We start from the raw sequence: 11,429 nt of genomic DNA on the forward strand, positions 1-11,429 counted from the left end.
GTTACGCTCTTCTGGGTTCAAAGCATGCCATCCTCATAGTACTCTATATTTAAAGCCTGTTCATTTAGAAGCACAATTGAGGTATGCAAGAAAACATGTAAATAAACCCTTTAGCTATTGGAAGAGTATTCTTTGGTCAGATGAGACTGAAATCGAGCTTTTCGGCCACAATGATGTTCACTATATTTTATATAAGAAGGGGGAACGAAATCTTCCAAAGAACACCATCCCTACAGTTAAACATGAAGGTGGCTTGATCATGCTATGGGGTTTCTTCAGCTTTTCTGATGTAGGCAGCCTTCACAGCATCAACAGAATCATGAAAAAAGAAGAGTATATTGATATATTAGGCACTTATATCAGGAATGATGCTTGGAACTTATGGCTTGGGCGTTGTTGGATCTTCCAGCACAACAATGATCCTAAGCACACATTGAAATATGTTCAATCCTGGTTGCAGCAGAACCACATAAGCATTTTGGAGTGGCCATCGCAGTTATCTGATTTCAACCCAATTGAAAACGTTTGGTATGAGTTGAAGACCAGGGTTCATCAGCGTCATCCGAAAAACTTGCAAGAGTTGGAAGCCTTCTGTAAAGAAGAATGGAAGAAAATACCAGTGAGTACTGTCAAACAATCATGGAGGGCGATGAGGAGAGATTGTGCAAAGTTATTCACCTGAAAGGCTACACAACTGACCATTAAAGTAGATGCACGAACAATTTCTGCACCTCCTATGTTTGGTTATTTGTTTATAAACAGTTTATGTGTCATTCAATTTACATAAAAATTTATGTAGATGTGTGTCAGTATAATATTTGTAATATAACATAATTTCATTATCCTACTCTTGATACTTTTTATGTTATGAGCAAAAAAACCACTCAGGACGTAGGGGTATGAACACTTTCTGTCGTAACTGTATATTAATTATGTTATTAGTCCAGGTTGGCCACTTATTGTCATAGCAGATAATATCTGTAATAATAGCATCCAAATACATTGGGGGATATCTCACACATTAGACTGGGTCTTAATGTTGATGTTAAATTATTCAGTCTTCGTGGAAAATGAAATAATGTGATATGAATGTGTGTTAATATATAAAACAACAATAGTAAACGTGCTGTCAGTATGTAAAGCAATGATAATAAACTGATACTGTTAGTATGTAAAACAATGATAGTAAACTGGTACTGTCAGTATGTAAAAAATAGTAAATTGGTTCTGTCAGTATGTAAAGCAATGATAATAAACTGGTTCTGTCAGTATGTAAAACAATGATAGTAAACTGGTGCTGTCAACGTGTTAAACAATGATAGTAAACTGGTGCTGTCAATGCGTTAAACAATGACAGTAAACTGGTGCTGTCAGAATGTAAAACAACGACAGTAAACTTGTATTTTTAAAAACTTTTTTAAACACATTTCCTCATATAATTTATATTTACTTTATATTCAACTGTGCTCTTGTACTATAAACTGTATAGAATGCATCAATGTATGGTATAAATAAAGATATAACCTTTGTTTTCAGACATGGAATGCTTCCAGACCAAAGCTTGATCCCACAGATTTCTAAATATAAACATGGTGGAAATGGGCAAGATGATAATGAAAGTGACAGTGACTTTGATGTTGAATGATGTATTTATAAAAATAACAAAACAAATAAGATCTCTTGAGAAACTTTTTCTACTTTTGTGTTTTAAATTGTGATAGTGATACACCTTCTAATTAGACTTTGTTTATGCAAATAAATAATGTACCTTATTTTACCCATCCATTAACTTTTGCATTGAACTTATGATAAAGTTTTGTTCATGATAACAAACCTTGTTACCATTCATCAGTATCAATTTAGAGGAATGGACAGCAGAGAAATAGACAATTCTTTTGAGTTTTGTTTCTCAATATGTGTGGTTTTCTGTACTTGTGCCTGTATACATATGGTGTGTTTACAAATAATATCTTGCATATATACCTTTATGGATAAATCAGCAAATAAATGGGTCCTGAGCTAATGGTAGTAGTTAAGCAATATGTCAAATAATTGTAGAATGTCTGTCAATATTTCCCTGAAAAAATCTTTGTACTTAAAAATTTCCCCTTTCCATGCAGATTATTTGTAGATTATTTCATGTTTAATCTTATTTAAGTTTAAAAAAACACATCAAAGAATTTTTAAAAAGATGAATATTTCTGGTATATAATAGTGATAATTTAATGGAACTGTGTATGTGTAAAACTAATGAACATATTAAGCTCTTATATCATAAAGAAAGCACAAACAGAAAGTTACTTGTAGTCTGCTATAGATATTTTAACCTGTGTTCCTCACATCTTCTATTTATTGTTACAGAAAAGCGAGATAACATGCTAAAAGTTATTAGTAAGGAAAAGGAGAGCGTAATATCTAATGTCAGTCTTGATTGTGTCAGTATTGATTTTAGGTTTAAGATGGATATTAAAGATCTAAATGATTTAATGATCAGTGGCAAATTTGTTTAGTGACTTCTAAGCACACCTACATGTAAGTGTATATGTGCGTGCAAGCATATATAACAAAAATGGAAAACCATGATAAAAACACCCAAGCTTAGTTGAATATTTAAATAACACCAAATTGTCTTAACAATCAGACTTGAGGTTTGGTTTGGTTTCTTCCAGTTTGCAGATGAATCAATCTTGACATTCTTTCATTGTAAGTTTAGATAATGTTCAGTTGTATATATGGTAAATATGAACTTTCATCTAGTATTTTGTGTTATGTAGTTATGAAGTGCTTGTAATGTGATTAATGGTTGGTACAGTTTAAGATTTTTCAAACTGAGTTTTGTATCATTTTCACTTTAATTACTTACTGTAACGTAATATTAAAAAGTACTTAAAATGTATTTTGTTAAGCTGTCGTTTAAATGTGTTAGATACATTTTTTATGTTTTTCCAATAAAATTCATTTCATTTTACTTGAAGTTTGTATTATATTTGTTTTGTGTACAAGATGTGGTGTAAATAGTTGTTTCTTTAAACAGATAATGTAAAGTGTGTGCATTTGCCATGTAATTTTGAAAAAAAAAAAGTCAAATGGTGTATTTCAAAATATGTTTGAAATATGGTGGAAAATTTTACTTTACAATTTAATTTTTAAATTGAAAGATTGTATGTATGCCACTTTTACCTCATTACACAAGCTGGCTGGTCACAAGCTTAGCAGAGTTAGGAGGTTTGTGAGTACCTTTGTATTTTATAGTATGCTGCTCAGCTGTGTAAATTATTGGTGTATTTTAACATAAGTTACTTTATTTGACAATAGATTGGAACAAGTATTCAGGTGATGTCACTGTTTGAATATCTTTTTTTAAGTAACTGTGTTCTGAAAGTTTTTTTATTATCCTTATGACCATATTACAAGCTAAGGTGATGCTGATCAGCTAGAATTATGAAGGAATGTTGAAATATCTGAAATTTAATCAGGAAGTTCAAGGAAAACATTTTGGAAATAATGTGGCTACTCTACATAGTGAGTTTTATTTAAATTTTATTTTAATGAGTTTCAAGAGAAAAAGTACCTTGTATTCATATTTTAATCATCTTCAGAAAACTAACTTATTGCACTGTCTTATAAGATCGTATGACTGTTATGAGTTGTAGATCAGTGCAAAACATGAAGAATGCATTAAGAAAATTTTTAGTGTGCCTTCTCTTCTTAAAGATATTACCTTTCTAATGTGGAACTTCTAAGAAATGACTGACTACCTTAACAGAACATTGTCCATAAACAGTATAATTTACCTGAACTGCAATGTTCAAATATGTAATCTCATACAGAAACATAAATATTTTTGGTCTTCCATTTCTCCTCTACTTCATTCCGTTATGGAGAGAGGTGAGGTATGTGGATACGTGAAGATTTCTAAAATTAAAGGAAAATTCATAAATGTTTCTTGTCTGATGTGAAGAAATAGAGAAGAGAAGGAAAACCCAGAATATCTCTTTGCTATCTCATAACGTAAACAACAAAAGAAACTTGTAGAATTCTTCATATATCCAGATATGCTCAGAATATGCTCTTTCCAACTGTTTACATAGACATAATACATGCTACTATAAGTATGTTAGTGCTTCTTTTAATTTGTCTTTCCAATTGTTGGTAGTTAAGGCCTTTTATCAGCTTATAAGATGTTTTGATCATTTACAAATGCATTATGTTTCTAAATACAGTTACTTTTAAAGGTTTATTTTTATAAAATTGTACTTTTTTCTGGTTTGTTTAATTCAATTATGAACTGTGGTTTTCTTGAGCTGAAGGTTTTTGTTTTGAAGGAGGTTATCCATTATGGCTTTTTCTGAACTGAAGAGTTAATAGACACACTTCTTAAACGTCATTGTTGTAGTGAATCAGATATTGTATAAAGGATATACAAGGATGTTTCCCACTTCTCTTAACTAGGACATTCTATATACAGAATAGAATCTTATTGTCAACTCCATCATAAACTGTTTTTGTTTTTTTGTGTATCAACTTTTCATTTTAGTTAAGTCAGTAAAGAAGTTGCATCCTGGAAACATTTTGGTGGGAACACCTTTACCACAGCACACCAAACTCCTCTTGAAATCAATGGCCATTGGGGATATACCCATTGAGGTTACCCTCACTATGATTTTGAATTCTTCCAGAGGAGTTATAGTTGAGAGGGATTTAAAGAACATTCTTTGATAGATTGTTTAGGCAGAATATTCATGATGAAACTATGTAGAATGGATGGTAACTGCCTGTTGTGGAGACACAAGTGTATAGGACCATGTTTTGAAAGTCTTCTGCCTTTTGTCTTCAGTTGCCGTCCATTAAAGAACATTTGCGTCTCGAAATTCCTCAATTGTTTCTCCAGCCAAGGCGTCACTACGATACACCGAATCTTCACCTGTAAAGATGGAATTATGAACTGTACCAATGTTCTGATAATAATGTTTACATTATCTCATCCTCCTGTCACAATCAAAGCAGGTTATCTGAACTTTAAGGTACGGCCTTACATTCCTAACCCTCAGATGTTTCCAGTATCAGGTGTTGTGGACATTGTATCTGATGCTGGTGTTCAGTTATAGTGCTCATAAAGCCCTGATGTTGCTGCAGTGTCCTTGTTTGGCATTGTAGTGCTTCACCTCGTATGGCACCATTGTGGGTGGGGTCAGTGGGCAACGAAACATTCTTCTTTCTAATGGATCCTCCAAATAGAAACTTTAAAATAGTGAAGAAACAGTCCATAGGTAAATGACTGCGTCTTGAACATTCTGAGCAGCAATCTTCAACATCTGTAACACCTGTACCTCATTTTCTTATATTACATTTTCTTTCAAACCTTTAGGACAAATTTCTTCTTTTTTATTAAGAAGAGACTAGAGGGACTTGCTGTATCTCCAAAGTCAGTCAAAAAAGCTTTTCTCTGGTGACATATTGGTGGAAACATCCACATCTAAACACAGTGAATTCATTTTACATTCAAAGGCGATTGGGGATATAGGTATTGAGGCATGCCCCATGCTACTTTGAAGAACATCCCCGAGTCAGATATTCTCACCAAAGTAGTTTCTGCACTGAGCATATCTCCACTCGCAAAGATGGAATTATGATGCCGACCAATGCCCTCATTTTAACATTTATGTCACTGCATCCACCTGCCACCATGAGGGCAGGTTATCTTAATTACAAGGTATGGCCATACATTCCAAACCCTCTGAGATGTTTCCACTGTCAGCAGTTCAGTCACTCGAATACATCATGTCGTGGTTTCTTGACGTATGCTCATTGTGGTGGCAAGGACCATGATGATTGAGTGTGAAATTGGACACTCATTGCATCAGTTGCAATGGGTTGCACCTATCCTACTTTTATTCTTAACCTAAATGGCTGGAAGAAAAAGAGGTGCAGCGTTTGAAGACGATTAAAAACGTAAGTTACTCTGAGGCTCAAAAGTTGCTGTCCACCACTTCATCTTAGACGTATGCAGCTGCACTTCGTTCCACTACTTCAGTAGGAGTTTAGACGAATCTCTCTGTGCCTCCAAAAGAATCGTTCTCAAACCAAACAAATGAAAAGCCTTTTGATCTCCATGGTTAAAAAAGTTGATGAATCAACTTTAACACCCATCTCTGCCCCTAACATTCATTCCAGCAAACCCCAAGATTCACTTCCTTTGGTTCCAGGTACAGGCATTTCCTCGGGTACATCTTCTCCCACCCTAAGATACAAAACGATCATTCGTTCGCATCCTCAGTCACTGGAATCTTCTTCCAACAACAAAGACTTGCCCCATCGACCCAGGGCAGGATTCATGGAGATCGACAGACCTCTCTTGAATAAAGAAAACAGATGTGATTGTAAACAGAAAAGCTCTCCACCCAATTCGCCTACACATAAATAAAAATGGCCACCTTGACACAATGGAACTGTCGAGGTTTACATTCTAATGTGGATGACATCAAAGCACTGATTGCTTCCTACCATCCTGTATGTCTGTCTATACAGGGAATATTTCTGAAACCTGCCGATACAGTCACCTTTTAGCAGTTTTCTTTGTACAGAAATAACAGGTTGTGTGGTGGACGAGTGTATGGAGGAGTGGCACTGTTGGTTGATTAGCATGTGCCGACATCACAGCTAAATTTGTCTCCTCTGGTACTATCACTGCTGTGCCTGTTCCATGCATGGTCTATAGTCCTGTATTTAAGGCTCGGCTCCGTGCCAGTTAGCAGCCAACTTGGAGTGAGCAACATGAAAACAAGCTTTTCTGAATAAAACCTATATTGGACTTTGGCCATCTTGCTTCTGTAAGGATCGGAAAGAGAAAGTTATTCTAACTAGACTACGCATTGGTCACAGTTTAAGTCATTGTCTTCTTTTATCTGGCACTGATGTACCAATGTGTTGTCTGTGTGACACTTGTGTCACACTAAGCCATATTTCACTGTCTTGCCGTCGTTAAGATTCTCAACGACGACAACATTTTAAACATGTCCCAAGATTTATCCACAACGTTAGACAGTGTTATTGGCGATGGTGACACTATCCACGTTGCAAATGCTTTTAGTTTTTTAAAGGCCGTTAATTTTTTAATGCCTTTTAAGCTTTTAATTTATAAATTAGATATTTTAATGTGATTCTCTTTTAAGAATCACAATCCATTTAGTTCGATTTGAAATTAGAAAATGGCCGTAACGTCAAATAACTCGAAACTAGGATTGGAAAACCCAACTTCAGGTGACTAACGCTGCTGTTTGAACTACCCATTAGTCAACCTGGCGAGTTATAATTATTATAATTTTGCTACAAAAATCTTTTAAAATTTATATCACTTTACTTTCTGAAAATGACCGTAATGTCAAGTAACTCAAAACCAGGACTGAAAAAACCAATTTCAGGTAACTAACGGTGGTTTTTGAAGTTAGCCGTTAGTGATCCTGGCAAGTTATGATAATTACAATTTTGCTACAGAAAGTCCTTTACAAGTTGTATCACTGTAGTTTTTCTCTCACTGCTGTAAACTAGATATAAACATTGGTTTTAATGTTATTTATGTTTTAATTCAAAAATTAAACTTTGTTTTGTTTTACCTTAATTTATTTTTATGTATTTTAATAATCACTTTCATTTTAACTTCTTACCGGATGTTTAGCACAGGTAGCTTAGTTGCTTTGCGCCATAAAACACCAGACCAATGATGATCAAAACCTGAATTTTTTTTTTTTTTAATTCAGGTGTAAATCTTGTATTTTAGGAGAGTGGTACCAAAGTTTTAAAAATAAAATTTTCAAATATATTTCAGGTGGTTAAGGCGTTTGACTCATAATCCGAGAGTCGCGGCTTCTAATCCCCGTCGCACCAAACATGCTCCTTCTTTCAGCAGTGGGGACGTTATAATGTGACAGTCAATCCCACTATTCATTGGTGAAAGAGTAGCCCAAGAGTTGGGGTGGGTGGTGATAATTATCTACCTTTTCTCTAGTCTTATACTGCTGAACTGGGGACAACTAGGGCAGATAAACCTCGTGTAGCTTTGCGCGAAATTCAAAAACAAACAAACACTACATTTCAGCTAGTGATTTTAGTATTTCACCTGTTGATATTGTTTATGTGGATTTATATATTATCACTTTTTTATCTATTGGGTTTGAATTGTTCTCATAAATTACAGTTTCTATAAACTTAAGAAATTTAATAATGCTTGAAAAATGTGTATTGAAAATATTTTAAAATAAATTGGTTTACCTGTAATAAAATCTTTAGTGTTGAAATGAAATATCACTATTTAACATATTTTACGAAATCTTGCATTACGATAAATGTTTTACCAGCCAATAAAAAATAACACTTAAATAATAAATCACTTACTAGGAAATGCATTACTAAAGTCTAGTTTTTATAATCCATTCATGGTGACGAGAAACCCACTTGAAATAAAAATGTATTCTCAAGTTTTAATACCAATACCAGCCGTCTAGTTGTGTATAGCTGCTATTGTTCCTCCATCTTCCAATGGGATAATGCTAAGTCTACTACCATCATGCAACGCTAAAATTCGGGATTTGACTCTCCGCGATGAACAAATCAAATAGTCCAATGTATTTTTGATTTTAAACAAACAATTACCTCACTAGTGGTCAATCGGTAAGTCTGAAGGCTCATAACAGTAAAAGCTGCATGCGGTGAATACAACAGATATCTATTGTTTCAATTTATGCTCGAAAATAAACAAATAAACTTGTATTTATTAAACATGCTCGCCCTCCCAGCCGTTGTATAATGTGACGGTCAATCACCTGTAGCTTGGCGGTGGTGGTGATGAGTTGCCTTTTAATATTTCTAAGTTTTCTTGTTATAATAAAACCAACTATCGTCTGTCCTTATTATTTTTCTATCTTATGTGAGTGCTTGTTAAGTGTTAGATTGATAGATATCTCAACAAAATAGTTGTATTATTTCTAATAATCGATATAATTATAACTATATTATTTATGGTAGTTACTACGCTAAGTAATTAACGGCATAAGCTGTGCTAAGTTCAAGTGATATTGTAAAAGTAATTAAACATTACTGATGGGACAAAGTTGGAGGATGAAACAAAATACACCGTCCAGCTAACTGAACATTTAGACACATCAATGCCATAAGTGTCACTACTAATTTGGCTGCCAGGTTTGATTTTATTACCTTAAATCGCACGCTCAATCCTGTTTTTCTTTTTTGTCGCACCTTCTTTCACACTTGAAGTGTTTTTAATTAAACGCCAATAAACACCCTTGTTTTCTCGGTTTTCTTCGAGATTTTTGTTAAAATGTTTTACAATACTGGAATATTGAAACATTTTTCACGGTTGAGTCTTTTTTCTGTTGTTATTTTCTTGTTACTATCAGTGAGACTTGTTTGAAATTGAACGTTTTTCCTTCATCCTAATGTCATTTGAAATCATGTGTGTGTTTTCTTATAACAAAGTTACATCGGGCTATCTCTATGTTGCGTGTATATCCTGGGTTTGAAACACGTGTCCTGATTTTAATGTTGTAAATTCGTAGACTTATCGTTGTCCCAGCGGGAGATCATTTCAAGTCGATGCTTCTTTAACATCTTATGACATTTTTATTTCTGTGTAAGCAAGGCTCATTTTAATTGTATATCCAAACCAGTGACTCTTATACCAAAGAATGTCTATCCTCAAAAATTTGATTTATAGATTACAAATAATAATGAACATTCTCACAAACTTCAGTATCTACAGTTTTATTTCTTTTCAGTTATAATTTTGTAAATTTTTCTTCTTCCTGGTCGGTTACTTTTGTTGTACCTTCATACTGGACCTTTTGACAAATCAGACATTTGGAAATACAATCTGCTTTAATCTTGAAATTTACAGTTTTTATGAACCACAACCATAATTTTGAGTATCATCTATCTTTAACCATTTTGTGTAAAAAACTACATGTCAAGACGTAAAAGACTGAAGTTAGAAAATCATACAAGTTTTTGTTGTATTTGAGGGTCCTATAATCAAGGTGGATATGGTTTAATTCTTTATACGTGCTCTCTAAAAGGTGTTTATATAGACCCTCATATAGCAACATAAATTTTATGACTAGGCTAACAATCGTGATACATCTGCCCCACCAGTGTAGACTTCAATATATAATTTTAAGAAACGAAACACAAAATCATTCCAAATCAATTTGAAAATTCACTAACAAATAAAACGATCGCTTTCGACAAATTCCTGTACAATGGCGTGTGTGTTTTCTTATAGCAAAGCCACATTGGGCTATCTGCTAAGCCCACCGAGGGGAATCGAACCGCTGATTTTAGCGTTATAAATCCGGAGACATATCGCTGTACTAACGGGGGTCAAATTCCTCTACAAACTATTATTGTAATGATTTATGAAGGTTTATTACACTATGTAAGAAAATTTTTACTTTTACTTCTTCCTGTGCAGAAAGTGTTATTTCCCAATTGCTTATGCCTAAAGTAAATGGGAAAGACCTATTTTTCTCTTCAAACATTGTTTTTGTGACCTGGATATTGAAATTTTCAATATTATGAAACCATAATATAAGTGTTACTTATATTAAGTAATAATATAAGTAATAATATTCTACTAAAAGTCTCTTTTAGTAATTTACCAAACAAAAAAAGCCCATTTTCCAAAACGTTCCAGGTAGATTCAGTGCTGAGTAGCTGATAGAGAATTTTTTCGAACTTACAAGAATTTTCTAGAACCTTTTAGAATTTTCTAGAACTTTCCATAGTAATATATATACACAGGGGCTCACCACTTCAGTTTAGTTCTAGCTGCCTAAGTGAACACATAGACCTATCTGATTTTATCAGAGGTGGCATTAAGAAGCTGCAAGCATCATCTGCTATGTATGTGGCCAGTTTATCAAGGCAAGAGCAAAAATGTACTCTGCGACAGCATTTGCTAAAATGTGTGAAGCCAACACGGCATATTTTGGAATGTCTGTTGGGGATGAAGACAAACCTGGGCACCTCATTTTATCTGCAAGCACTGCAAGAATACTCTAGAAGGTAAGACGGACAATGTTTGCTTACTTGAATAGTAAGATTTTATATTATACGACTTTTAGACCTTTCAAAATTTAAATATCTTTTTTTCTAATTTCCAATAGTATAGAAAAAACATCACATATATTTTGCATGAGCCTCTTACACATTAGTTGTGGATGAAATAAATTTATTCTTCATAACAACAATTTTATTTTGCTCTTTTGCAGGATAGTACAGAGAGGAAAAGAGAGCCATGAAGTTTGCTATTCCAAGACTTTGGCGTGAGCCCACTGACCACTCAAGCAATTGCTACTTCTGCATGGTGGACCTTCCAAACGTCGAGCTGGCAAGAATGCGTCTGCTATTATGTATCC

The 11,429-nt window shown here is 34.0% G+C and overlaps 1 protein-coding gene across 1 annotated transcript in view; it reads left to right on the forward strand.

The window, feature by feature from the left end:
• The window catches only part of LOC143247475 (phosducin-like protein 1), a 32,582-nt gene extending 29,614 nt beyond the window's left edge, over window positions 1-2,968 (forward strand). The window contains exon 7 of the mRNA XM_076495686.1: window positions 1,537-2,968. Coding sequence (XP_076351801.1) covers window positions 1,537-1,645 — 109 coding nt within the window. The 3' untranslated portion in view covers window positions 1,646-2,968. The remainder of the gene's footprint in view (window positions 1-1,536) is intronic.
• Window positions 2,969-11,429: the final 8,461 nt, after the last annotated feature.

The sequence above is a fragment of the Tachypleus tridentatus genome, chromosome 3 (genome assembly GCF_004210375.1).
Source record: "Tachypleus tridentatus isolate NWPU-2018 chromosome 3, ASM421037v1, whole genome shotgun sequence".
Classification (NCBI taxonomy): domain Eukaryota; kingdom Metazoa; phylum Arthropoda; class Merostomata; order Xiphosura; family Limulidae; genus Tachypleus; species Tachypleus tridentatus.